Consider the following 13819-nt stretch of genomic DNA (forward strand, 5'->3'; position numbering starts at 1 on the left):
GGTGGGGGTGTGTCACGGGGGTATGGTGGGGGTGTGTCACGGTGGGTGGTGGGGGTGTGTCACGGGGGTGGTGGGGGTGTGTCACGGGGGTGGTGGGGGTGTGTCACGGTGGGTGGTGGGGGTGTGTCACGGTGGGTGGTGGGGGTATGTCACGGGGGTGGTGGGGGTGTATCACGGGGGTGGTGGGGGTATGTCACGGGGGTGGTGGGGGTATGTCACGGGGGTATGGTGGGGGTGTGTCACGGGGGTGGTGGGGGTGTGTCACGGGGGGTGGTGGGGGTATGTCACGGGGGTATGGTGGGGGTGTGTCATGGGGGTGGTGGGGGTGTGTCACGGTGGGTGGTGGGGGTGTGTCACGGGGGTGTGGTGGGGGTGTGTCACGGGGGGTGGTGGGGGTATGTCACGGGGGTGTGGTGGGGGTGTGTCACGGTGGGTGGTGGGGGTGTGTCACGGTGGGTGGTGGGGGTATGTCACGGGGGTGGTGGGGGTGTGTCACGGGGGGTGGTGGGGGTATGTCACGGGGGTATGGTGGGGGTGTGTCACGGGGGTGGTGGGGGTGTGTCACGGGGGGTGGTGGGGGTATGTCACGGGGGGTGGTGGGGGTGTGTCACGGGGGTGTGGTGGGGGTGTGTCACGGGGGTGGTGGGGATGTGTCACGGTGGGTGGTGGGGATGTGTCACGGTGGGTGGTGGGGGTGTGTCACGGGGGGTGGTGGGGGTATGTCACGGGGGTGTGGTGGGGATGTGTCACGGGGGTGGTGGGGGTGTGTCACGGTGGGTGGTGGGGATGTGTCACGGGGGTGGTGGGGGTGTGTCACGGGGGTGTGGTGGGGGTGTGTCATGGTGGGTGGTGGGGATGTGTCACGGGGGTGGTGGGGGTGTGTCATGGTGGGTGGTGGGGATGTGTCACGGGGGTGGTGGGGGTGTGTCACGGGGGTGTGGTGGGGGTGTGTCATGGTGGGTGGTGGGGATGTGTCACGGTGGGTGGTGGGGATGTGTCACGGTGGGTGGTGGGGGTATGTCACGGGGGTGTGGTGGGGGTGTGTCACGGGGGTGTGGTGGGGGTGTGTCATGGTGGGTGGTGGGGATGTGTCACGGGGGTGGTGGGGGTGTGTCATGGTGGGTGGTGGGGATGTGTCACGGTGGGTGGTGGGGATGTGTCACGGGGGTGTGGTGGGGGTGTGTCATGGTGGGTGGTGGGGATGTGTCACGGGGGGTGGTGGGGGTATGTCACGGGGGTGTGGTGGGGGTGTGTCACGGGGGTGTGGTGGGGGTGTGTCACGGGGGTGTGGTGGGGGTGTGTCACGGGGGTGTGGTGGGGGTGTGTCACGGGGGTGTGGTGGGGGTGTGTCACGGGGGTGTGGTGGGGGTGTGTCACGGGGGTGTGGTGGGGGTGTGTCATGGTGGGTAGTGGGGCGTGTGTCGCGGGGAGGAGTTGAGGGGTGTGTCACGAGAGTGGTGGGGGGGTGTCACGGGAGTGGTGGGGGGTGTCATGGTAGGTGGCGGGGTGTGTCTCGCAGGGTGGTGGGGGTGTGTCACGGGGTTGTTGGGGTGTGTCACGGTGGGTGGTGAGGGATGTCACGGTAGGTGGCGGGGTGTTTCACTGGGGGTGGTGGGGATGTGTCGCGGGGTGGTGAGGGTGTGTCGCGGGGGGTGGTGGGGGTGTGTCGTGGGGTGGTGGGGGTGTGTCGTGGGGTGGTGGGGGTGTGTCATGGGGGTGGTGGGGGTGTGTCATGGGGGAGGTGGGGGGTTGTGTCATGGGGATGGGGTTGTGTCGCGGGGGATGAAGGTGTGTTGTGGGGGTGTGGTGGGGCTGTGCCACGGGGGTGGGGTGGGGGTATGTCACGGGGCGTGGGGGTGTGTCATGGGGGTGTGTCACGGGGGTGTGTCGGGGTTGTGTCATGGAGAGGGGTGGTGGAGGTGTGTCACAGGGGTGGGGATTGTGTCACGGGGGGGTGGTGAGTGTGTCACGGGGGTGGTGGGGATATGTCAGGTGGGGTGGTGGAGGTGTGTCGCAGAGGTGTGTGTCACGGTGGGGGTGTGGTTAGGGGTGTGTCCTGGGGGTGGGGCGTGTGTCAGGGGGGCTGTGTCGCTGGATGTGTCGGGGTGTGTGTCACAGGGTGGTGTGGATGGGGTGTGTGTCCTGGGGGTGGGGTGTGTGTCGCGGGAGTGTTTGTCACGGGGGATGTGTGTGGATGGGGGTGTGTCCTGGGAGTGGGGGTGGTGGGGGTGTCGTGGGGTGTGAGGGGGGGGGGTGTATCGCGAGGTGTGTGTCGCGGGGCTGGGGTGTGTGTCCTTGGGGTGGGGTGTGTCCTGGGGGTGGGGAGTCCTATGCCAGGGGCGGCCCCTCTCTCTGCGATCACCTCTCGAGAAGCCGTTTCAAGGCGCGCTCGATGTTCATCCGATGACCGACCCGGGTCACACCGAGGTCGACGTAGTCGTCCCTCTGCAGCGAGGGCAGGTGGCTGCCATCGATCTCGTTGTCCAGGAAGTGCTCCTTGTGTTCGCCCAGGTTCAGGTAATCCAGCCAATCGGCCACGTCGAACTTGGTCCAGAAAGCCAGGGGCTTGGCAGCGAAGGGCTTGTCGGGGGGCACAGGGGGCGGTGACTGGAAGCTGCTGGTGGGTGAGTGGGCCCGGCTACCGGGGGGGAAGCTGGCAAAGCTGTTCCCGACTGAAGTGGGGGCACTGTGTATGTCGTAGCCCATGGGGGGCCCAGGCTGTGCCACCGAGGGCAGGATGGGCAGTGAGGAGGGGCGTGGTGTGCCCGGGTTGACTCTGTGCTCAGTGGCCTGTGGCATGGAGGGACTGGGAGCTCTCCTCATGGGGGGCTTGATGTCAAACTCCACGGTCTTTGGGGGTTTCGGGCTGTGCTGGGGCGTCTTGGGCCAGTTCTGGAATGTGCTGCTCAGCGGGGCTTTCGGAGCTACGGCTCCCAGCATGGAATCGTCAGTGATCCTGCAGGAAAACGGAACAAGGAAACAAAAGGGGGGAATCCGTTAGCCATGCTCCCATGTCAGAGTCATACAGCACAGGAACAGACCCTTCAGCCCAACCAGTCTATGCTGATCATAATCCCAAACTAAACTAGTCCCATCTGCCTGCTCCTAGCCCGTGTCCCTCCAAATATTTCCTATTCATTAACTTATCCAAATGTCTTTTAAACATTACAATTGTACCCACACCCACCACTTCCTCAGGAAGTTCATTCCACACATGAACCATGTAAAAAAATTGCCCCACGTTTTTTTATTAAATCTCTGTCCTCTCACCCTAAAAATGTGCCCCCTAGTCTTGATATGTCCTATCCTCAGAAGAAGACACCTACCATTCTTAGATAGGATTCGATCCTCACTTTCATAGAATGTTACAGCACAGTACAGGCCTTTCAGCCCTCGATGTTGCACTGCCCTGTGGAACCAATCTGAAGCCCATCTAACCTACACTATTCCATTCTTGCCCATATGCCTATCCAATGGCCATTTAAATTCCCGTAAAGTTGGCGAGTATACTACCATAGCTGCAGGCAGTGCATTCCATACCCCTACTACTCTGAGTAAAGAAACTACCTCTAACATCTGTCCTATATCTATCACCCCTCAATTTAAAGCAATGTCCCCTCAGGCTAGCCATCACCATCCTAGGAAAAAGGCTCTCACTGTCCACCCGATCTAACCCTCCGATTATCTTGTATGTCTCAATTAAGTCACCTCTCCACCTTCTTCTCTCTAAAGAAAACAGCCTCAGTTCCCTCAACCTTTCCTCATAAGACCTTCCTTCCATACCAGACAACATCCTAGTAAATCTCCTCTGCACCCTTTCCGAAGCTTCCACATCCTTCCTATAATGCGGCGACCAGAACTGTACACAATACTCCAAGTGATCAGACTTTTGTACAGCTGCAACATGACCAGCATGAAACTCTACCATTAAACACTAACACACCACCTGCCTTCTTAACAACCCCATCAAGCTGGGTGGCAACTTTCAAGGATCTATGTACACTGACACCGAGATCTCTTTGCTCATCTACACTACCAAGAATCTTACCATTAGCCCAGTACTCTGCATTCCTGTTACTCCTTCCAAAGTGATTCACCTCACACTTTTCCGCATTAAACTCCATTTGCCTCCTCTCTGCCCAGCTCCTATTCATTCACTAGCAGTTCTGTTTTTGACCTTGTTAACAGAATCTACAGTAAAGATCCAAAAGGCACTGCCTATGAGTTTGGTGGAAGTGGGGACAGCCAAGGGGCTTCAAAAGGAAATTGGCTCTTAAGTGGCATGGTGGCTTAGTGGTTAGCACTGCTGCCTCACAGCGCAAGGGACCCAGGTTCGATTCCAGCCTCAGGTGACTGGCTGTGTGGAGTTTGCATGCTCTTCCTGAGCCTGTGTGGGTTTGCTCTGGGTGCTCCAATTTCCTCCCACAGTCCAAAGATAAGGGTGGATTGGCCATGCTAAGTTACCCATAGTGTTCAGGGATGTGTAGGTCAGGTGCATTAGCCAGTGGTAAATGTAAGATAATAGGGTAGGGGAATGGGTGTGGCTGGGTTACTCTTTGGATGGTCAGTGTGGACTTGTTGTGCCAAATGCCTCCCTTTTTGCTCTTCAGGGATTCTATGACAATAGGGATTTGAGGGATGTACCAACAAAGGGCCTCCTGCTGTCCTGTGGAGGCGTGGTCACTGATAGTCCCCATACTCTAGGACACAGTGTTGAGCCACCTACTTGACAACACAGAAACTCACTGGGCTCTTTCAGAGTCATTGCAGTGGGACTAGAGTCTTGTGGAGGTCTGTCTGGGGTAAGGATAGCAGAGTCATAGAGGTGCACAGCACGGAAACACACCCTTTGGTCCAACACGTCCATGCCAACCAGCTGTCCCAACCTCATCTCGTCCCATTTGCCACACCTGGCCCATATCCCTCTAAACCCTTCCTATTCATATACGCATCCGATGCCTTGTAAATGTTGTAATTGTACCAGCCTCCACCACTTCCTCTGGCAGCTCATTCCATATACACACCATCCTCTGCGTGAAAAGGTTGCCCCTTAGGTCTCTTTTATATCTTTCGCCTCTCACCCTAAACCTATGCCCTCTAGTTCTGGAATCCCCCATCAGAGGAGAAAGACCTTGGCTATTTATCCTATCCATGCCCCTCCGTGATTTTAAAAACCTCAGTAAGATCATCCCTCAACCTCAGATGCTCCAGGGAAAACAGCCCCAGCCTGTTCAGCCTCTCCCTATAGCTCAAATCCTCCAATCCTGGCAACATCCTTGTAAATATTTTCTGAACCTTTCCAAGTTTCACAACATCCTTCTAATAGGAAGGAGACTAGAATTGCATAGAATATTCCAAAAATGGCCTAACCACTGTGCTGTACAGCTGTAACATGACCTCCCAACTCCTGTACTCATTACTCTGACCAATAAAGGAAAGCATACCAAACACCTTCTTCACTATCCTATCTACCTGCGACTCCACTTTCAAGGAATTGTGAATCTGCATTCCAAGGTCTTGTTGTTCAGCAACACTCCCTAGGACCTTACCATGAAGTCTGCAAATCCTGCTCTCATTTGCTTTTCCAAAATGCAGCACCTCACATTTATCTAAATTAAGCTCCACCTGCCATGAGTTAGCTAGACTGGGGTTTTAATGATCTAGCATTTCCACAGTCAGCATGACTACCACTAGCTTTATCTACCAGAGTGGACGAGGAATCGAGAAAGACCCAGAATGATGTTTTATACAGGAGATAAACTTCTGCCTCTACAGCTGAGGAAATTAATTAAATACTTAATTGACGATGACCACAAAACTACCAGCCTATTAGAATCATAGAATCTCTATAGTGCGGAAGCAGGCCATTTGGCCCATTGAGTCCACGCTGACCCTCCCAAGAGCATCCCAACCAGACACATACCCCCACCTTATCCTTGTAGCTAACCCACCTAGCCTGCACACCCCTGAACACTAGGGGGCAATTTCCCATGGCCAATCCACCCAAACCTGCACATCTTTGGACTGTGGGAGGAAACCAGAGCACCCGGAGGGAACCCACACAGACACGGGGTAAACGTGCAAACTCCACACAGACAGTCGCTCGAGGCTGGAATTGAAAGTGGGCCTCTGGTTGTAAAAACCCATCGGATTCTTTTTTTTAAAAAGAGATTCCTTCATGAGATGTCAGTGTTGCTGGTACGTATTACCCATCTCTAATTGCTGTGGGTCTGGAGTCACATGTAGGTCAGACCAGGTAAGGATGGCAGTTCCCTTCCCTAAGGGACATTAGTGAACCAGATGGGGTTTACAATAATTGATACTGGTTACAAGGTCACCATTAGACAGGCTTATTACCCCAAAATTCACTGAATTCAATTGTTACCATGTGCCATGGTGGGATTTGAATGCAGAACGTTAACCTTTAGATGCCTGGTTCAGTAATGTCCTCCAGGGAAAGAAATGCCACCCTTGCCTGGTCTGGCCTCTCCACGTTACTGCAAACCCACAGCGATCTGGCCGTCACTTACCAGGGCTGCAAATTATCACTCAGTTCAAAGGTCAGTTACATCGGAATGGACAGCAAACTTTGGCCGACACTCATCGCAGGAATACATCAGAAAGATAATTGCTACTTATTAATTTCTCTCAATTTAAAGTCTACAGTTGCTTCTGAGCTTTGAATGTGCATCATTCAATCGTATGTCACTGTTCCTGGATTATTGGTTACCCAGATTACCCTCTCTGAACAGGTTTTTTTAAAAATTCACTCACAGGATGAGGGTATCGCTGGCTAAGTCAGTTATTATTATCCATCCGTAATTGCCCACAGAGTATTATGAGTCAACCTGTGGGTCTTGAGTCACATGTAGGCCAGACCAGGTAAGGATGGCAGTTTCCTTCTCTAAAGGGTGTTATAGAGTCATAGAGATGTATAGCATGGAAACAGACCCTTCAGTCCAACCCGTCCATACCGACCAGATATCCCAACCCAATCTAGTCCCATCTGCCAGCACTGGGCCCACATAACCCTCCAAACCCTTCCTACTCATATACCCATCCAGATGCCTCTTAAATGTTGCAATTGTACCAGCCTCCACCAGTTCCTCTGGCAGCTCATTCCACATCCGTATCACCCTCTGTGTGAAAAAGTTGCTCCGTAGGTCTCTTTTATATCTTTCCCCTCTCACCCTAAACCTATGCCCTCTAGTTCTGGAGTCCCCGACCCCAGGGAAAAGACTTGGCCTATTTACCCTATCCATGCCCCTCATAATTTTGTAAACCTCTATAAGGTCACCCCTCAGCCTCCAACACTCTGGGAAACACAGCCCCACCTGTTCAGCCTCTCCCTATAGCTCAGATCCTCCAACCCTGGCAACATCCTTGTAGATCTTTTCTGAACCCTTTCAAGTTTCACAACATCTTCCCGATAGGAAGGAGACCAGAATTGCACACAATATTCCAACAGTGGCCTAACCAATGTCCTGTACAGCTGCAACATGACCTCCCAACTCCTGTACTCAATACTCTGACCAATAAAAGAAAGCATTGGCATTAGTGATCCTGACAATTGGAAATAGTTTAATATAATACTATTATGGTCATTATTATACAAAGTTACAAATCACACAACACCAGGTTATCGTCCAACAGGTTAATTTGAAATCACAAGCTTTCGGAGCAATGCCCCTTCATAAGGTTCACTTATGATCTCAAATGAGTTGGACTGTAGCCTGGCGTTGTGGGACCTTCTCCATGCCAGGCCAACACCTCCACATTATGATATTTTGGTGAATTAAGGGGTTGATGAAAGGGCACCAGGACAGCAATGTTGGACAGCCGGAGTGGAGTTGCATATTAGTCACCATCTCGAGGAACAGCACGACGGAAACAGAGGGGCCGAATGGCCTGTGGACCAAATTACCTGTGTCGGAGGAGCACGGGTTTGGACGCCGTCGGGGGTCCCACGGAGTCGGGCTGGCGGCTCCAGGAGGTGCCGCTCATCTGCTGGAGTTTGGAGCTGAGCTCACTGATGATGCTGGCTTTCATCGACGCCATGTTGGAGGCCTGGCCGGAGTGTGGAGCCTCCTCCCACATGGACGGGGGCACGTGGCGCTCCAGCGGGCAGGGGGCGGGCTCGGAGGGGGGTGGCGGCTGGGCCGTGGGGGGCAGGAAGGGGGGCCCGGGCACCGACTGGGGGGGAGGGAGCGGGGCGGTGGAGGAGACGGTGCTGGTGCTGGTGGTGGTGGTGGGGTCCCTCAAAGGGCCCGGCCCCCTCCCCATCAGGGGAGGAGGGCGGCCTCTGACCCGGGAGGCGAAGGGGGGCTTGTCGGCGAAGGCGTGGCCGTCCAGGTAGGCGATGTAGGTGTCAAGCAGCTCGTTTCCTTCCGAGGACAGGCCCGAGAGGCTGGAGAAGGTGGAGACGCTGCTAATGGTCTCCAGGTGGTGGTCACTGCCGCTGCGGCTGTCCACCTCCTCGATGCCCGAGTCGCCCACGTTGTCCAGGAGGGTCTCGGCCGACGGCGCCCGGCTGCTCCTGGAGCCCAGAGTGCCCCCCTCGCCACTGACGCCACAGTCCATGTGGTTCTCCTTGCTGGCAGGCGCCTGTGTTAGCGTTGCCACCTCGCTGTCGTACGAGGTCAGGCTGGAACCCGTCGAGTCGACCGTGGGCAGGCTGCCAGCCTCCGTGGGGGCGGGTCCGGCAGCGGAGGAAGAGGCTGGGGGAGGGGGTGGCGGGGGTGGGGGAGGTGGCGGCGGGGGAGGGGGAGGCGGGGGAGGGGGTGGGGGCACCTCGGAGCTGTCGAAGCTGTTGGAGAACTCCAGTGGCGGAGGCAGGGGATCACTGAAGACAAACTCCTCCTCGGTGTCGATGGAGGGGGCCGGCGGAGGGAGGACTGTCAGGGGCAGGGCCTGGGGGTCCGGGAGGGGTGGCCGCGGAGGGGGAGGGGGCAGTGGCGCGCTCTCCACGAAGCGCACCCGGTACTCGGCCTGCCCTTCGGCCTCCACCCGGGGCAGGGGCCTTGGCTCGGCCTCCTCCGTCTTCTGAGCCCGGAGGGGTGGGGGAGGGGGGCGCACGGCACCCCCAGTCTCTTTCCTCTGGCCAGCCCGGGGCTTGGGCCCCATCGCCGCCGCGGAGGAGACCGAAGGCTCGGGCTCCGGCTCCCGGGGCTGCTCCTTGATCGAGCGCTCACGGGCCGCCAGCGCCAGGCCGAGGGGAGACTCCGGGTCCAGGAGTTTACCGGTCAGTGGGTGGACAAATGCCATGGTCCTTGGGGTGAAACTAAAGCCGGGGCCTGGGGCTGCCGGGCCGGGCCTCTTGGAGGCCTGGGCCTCGTAGGCCAGGCCACGGTCAGCGTAGGCCGAAACATGAGTCCCCCGCCCGGCCGATGCCATGATGTTCATGAAGGCCTCGGCGCTGTTGAACATTCCCTCGTCGATGGATTTGGAGTGGGTGAGGCGAGGCGCGCTCTCGCCCTGCTCCTCCGCCACGTCCGTAGACAGGAAGGCCGCGGATTTGCGGCGGGCCTCCATGTAGCGCTCCCGGTCGCGCCTGGCGGCCCCCACAATGGCCGCCCCAAACTGGCTGGTGAAGTCCAGGCTGTCGCGGGCCTGAGGGGGCGCGGGCGGCGGGGGAGGGGGTGGGGGAGCTGGAGGTTCCCCTCCGGCCTCGGCCTCCATGCTGCTCCCCTGGCTGCTGCGACCGCTGCTGCTGGTTGACGGGGCCTTGATGATGATGGTGGGGATGGGGATGGAGCAGGTCTTGTCCTGTTGTTGTTGTTGTTGTTGTTGTTGCTGCTGCTGCTGCTGCTGCTGCTCATCCTCCACCTTCGACTGCTTGACCAGCAGCCCCTTCCTCCGCACGGGCTTGGCGGGCACAAACATGGCAGTGTTCACTACTCTGGCCGTGGGGTTGCTGTAGCGGCTCTCGGTGGCCTGTGCCCTCCGACCCCGGGCATTCTGCTGCGAGGTGGAGGAGGAAGACGATGACCCCCCTCCCCCGCCACTCCCAGCACCCCCTGCTCCGGCCAGTTGGTCCGAGTCTTGCCGGTAAACCCCCGCCTTGTCCCTCTTGTGCCGCTCCTTCAGCTCCACCTTTCCCGTCTCCGCCAGCTCGTGCCGCAGGCTGGCATAGATCTTGGCAGCGTCGGCGGTGCCCGCGGGGTTGAAGGTCGAGCGTGCGGCGGAGGCGGGGCCGGAGGAGTGGGGTGGGGGAGGGGGACCGGAGCGGGGCTGGGGCAGGTTGAACGGTGGGTCGGGGGGAGCGGTGGTGGGAGGGGGAGGGATCTCATCAGCGCTCGGCACAGAGAGGCTGCGGGCGAATTTGAACGATGGCGGAACCAGGAACTGCTTCTCCTCCTCGGGGGCACCTACAGGGAGACATGGCGCACAGCAAAGTCAACACATGGACCAACAGACTGCCGCGCCCAATGGGACGCCAAGTAAATGACCAGTCGGGCAAGTCTAACAATCACCGACGGGGCTGGGACGGTAGCCCCGGCGCCATGTGAAGGCAGAGTCTGTCTGTATAACATACTTCAGGTCACACCATTAATATCACAAAAATCACATCACGCAATCATCTCCAAACAGGGAGTAACAGGCGGGTACAGTACTGAGGGGGACAGGTCTGTCCCTGTATAACACTGGGGTACAGTACTGAGGGGGACAAGTATGTCACTGTATAACACTGGGGTACAGTACTGAGGGGGACAGGTCTGTCACTGTATAACACTGGGGTACAGTACTGAGGGGGACAAGTATGTCACTGTATAACACTGGGGTACAGTACTGAGGGGGACAGGTCTGTCACTGTATAACACTGGGGTACAGTACTGAGGGGGACAGGTCTGTCACTGTATAACACTGGGGTACAGTACTGAGGGGGACAGGTCTGTCACTGTATAACACTGGGGTACAGTACTGAGGGGGACAGGTCTGTCCCTGTATAACACTGGGGTACAGTACTGGTGAGGACAGGTCTGTCACCGTATAACACTGGGGTACAGTACTGGTGGGGACAGGTCTGTCAGTGTATAACACTGGGGTACAGTACTGGTGGGACAGGTCTGTCACCGAATAACACTGGGGTACAGTACTGGTGGGGACAAGTCTGTCAGTGTATAACACTGGGGTCCAGTACTGGTGAGGACAGGTCTGTCACCGTATAACACTGGGGTACAGTACTGGTGAGGACAGGTCTGACACTGTATAACACTGGGGTACAGTACTGGTGGGGACAGGTCTGTCAGTGTATAACACTGGGTTACAGTACTGGTGGGGACTGGTCTGTCACTGTATAACACTGGGTTACAGTACTGGTGGGGACAGGCCTGTCGTTGTATAACACCAGGGTATAGTACTGGTGGTTACAGGCCTGTCGTTGTATAACACCGGGGTATAGTACCGGTGGTTACAGGCCTGTCGTTGTATAACACCGGGGTATAGTACTGGTGATTACAGGCCTGTTGTTGTATAACAGTGGGGTATAGTACTGGTGGTTACAGGCCTGTCGTTGTATAACACCGGGGTATAGTACTGGTGATTACAGGCCTGTCGTTGTATAACAGTGGGGTATAGTACTGGTGGTTACAGGCCTGTCGTTGTATCACACCGGGGTATAGTACTGGTGGTTACAGGCCTGTCGTTGTATAACACCGGGGTATAGTACTGGTGATTACAGGCCTGTCGTTGTATAACAGTGGGGTAGAGTACTGGTGGTTACAGGCCTGTCATTGTATAACACCGGGGTATAGTACTGGTGGTTACAGGCCTGTCGTTGTATAACACCGGGGTATAGTACTGGTGGTTACAGGCCTGTCATTGTATAACAGTGGGGTATAGTACTGGTGGGGACAGGTCTGTCGTTGTATAACACCGGGGTATAGTACTGGTGGTTACAGGCCTGTCATTGTATAACAGTGGGGTATAGTACTGGTGGTTACAGGCCTGTCGTTGTATAACACCGGGGAAAAGTACTGGTGGTTACAGGCCTGTCGTTGTATAACACCAGGGTATAGTACTGGTGATTACAGGCCTGTCGTTGTATAACACCGGGGTATAGTACTGGTGGTTACAGGCCTGTCGTTGTATAACAGTGGGGTATAGTACTGGTGGTTACAGGCCTGTCGTTGTATAACACCGGGGTATAGTACTGGTGGTTACAGGCCTGTCGTTGTATACCACCGGGGTATAGTACTGGTGGTTACAGGCCTGTCGTTGTATAACAGTGGGGTATAGTACTGGTGGTTACAGGCCTGTCGTTGTATAACACTGGGGTATAGTACTGGTGGTTACAGGCCTGTCGTTGTATAACACCGGGGTATAGTACTGGTGGGGACAGGTTTGTCGTTGTATAACACCGGGGTATAGTACTGGTGGTTACAGGCCTGTCGTTGTATAACACCGGGGTATAGTACTGGTGGTTACAGGCCTGTCGTTGTATAACAGTGGGGTATAGTACTGGTGGGGACAGGTCTGTCGATGTATAACACCGGGGTATAGTAGCGGTGGTTACAGGCCTGTCGTTGTATAACACCGGGGTATAGTACTGGTGATTACAGGCCTGTTGTTGTATAACAGTGGGGTATAGTACTGGTGGTTACAGGCCTGTCGTTGTATAACAGTGGGGTATAGTACTGGTGGTTACAGGCCTGTCGTTGTATAACAGTGGGGTATAGTACTGGTGGTTACAGGCCTGTCGTTGTATAACACCGGGGTATAGTACTGGTGGTTACAGGCCTGTCGTTGTATAACACCGGGGTATAGTACTGGTGGTTACAGGCCTGTCGTTGTATAACAGTGGGGTATAGTACTGGTGGTTACAGGCCTGTCGTTGTATAACACCGGGGTTATAGTACTGGTGGTTACAGGCCTGTCGTTGTATAACACCGGGGTATAGTACTGGTGGTAACAGGCCTGTCGTTGCATAACACCGGGGTATAGTACTGGTGGTTACAGGCCTGTCGTTGTATAACACCGGGGTATAGTACTGGTGGTTACAGGCCTGTCGTTGTATAACACCGGGGTATAGTACTGGTGGTTACAGGCCTGTCACTGTATAACACCGGGGTATAGTACTGGTGATTACAGGCCTGTTGTTGTATAACAGTGGGGTATAGTACTGGTGGTTACAGGCCTGTCGTTGTATAACACCGGGGTATAGTACTGGTGGTTACAGGCCTGTCGTTGTATAACACCGGGGTATAGTACTGGTGGTTTCAGGCCTGTCGTTGTATAACACCGGGGTATAGTACTGGTGATTACAGGCCTGTCACTGTGTAACACCGGGGCATAGTACTGGTGATTACAGGCCTGTCGTTGTATAACAGTGGGGTATAGTACTGGTGGTTACAGGCCTGTCGTTGTATAACACCGGGGTATAGTACTGGTGGTTACAGGCCTGTCGTTGTATAACACCGGGGTATAGTAGTGGTGGTTACAGGCCTGTCATTGTATAACACCGGGGTATAGTACTGGTGGTTACAGGCCTGTCGTTGTATAACAGTGGGGTAGAGTACTGGTGGTTACAGGCCTGTCGTTGTATAACACCGGGGTATAGTACTGGTGATTACAGGCCTGTCGTTGTATAACAGTGGGGTATTGCACTGGTGATTACAGGCCTGTCGTTGTATAACACCGGGGTATAGTACTGGTGGTTACAGGCCTGTCGTTGTATAACACCGGGGTATAGTACTGGTGGTTACAGGCCTGTCGTTGTATAACAGTGGGGTATAGTACTGCTGGTTACAGGCCTGTCGTTGTATAACACTGGGGTATAGTACTGGTGGTTACAGGCCTGTCGTTGTATAACACTGGGGTA

At 55.7% G+C, this 13819-nt stretch overlaps 1 protein-coding gene across 4 annotated transcripts in view; it reads right to left on the minus strand.

Moving 5' to 3' along the window:
• Positions 1 to 1809: 1809 nt before the first annotated feature.
• Positions 1810 to 13819, minus strand: part of LOC140489334 (SH3 and multiple ankyrin repeat domains protein 1-like) — a 431419-nt gene continuing 419409 nt past the window's right edge. For 3 of the 4 annotated variants that reach the window (XM_072588774.1, XM_072588775.1, XM_072588773.1), the window contains 2 exons: positions 7925 to 10367; positions 1811 to 2956 (listed from right to left, as the gene is read on the minus strand). In XM_072588774.1, the coding sequence (XP_072444875.1) occupies positions 2359 to 2956; positions 7925 to 10367 (3041 nt within the window). In that variant the 3' untranslated portion in view covers positions 1811 to 2358. Of the gene's footprint in view, positions 2957 to 7924; positions 10368 to 13819 lie in introns of all 4 variants that reach the window. The other variant, XM_072588776.1, reaches the window with a different exon arrangement.

The sequence above is a fragment of the Chiloscyllium punctatum genome, chromosome 18, assembly GCF_047496795.1.
Source record: "Chiloscyllium punctatum isolate Juve2018m chromosome 18, sChiPun1.3, whole genome shotgun sequence".
Taxonomy (NCBI): Eukaryota; Metazoa; Chordata; class Chondrichthyes; order Orectolobiformes; family Hemiscylliidae; genus Chiloscyllium; species Chiloscyllium punctatum.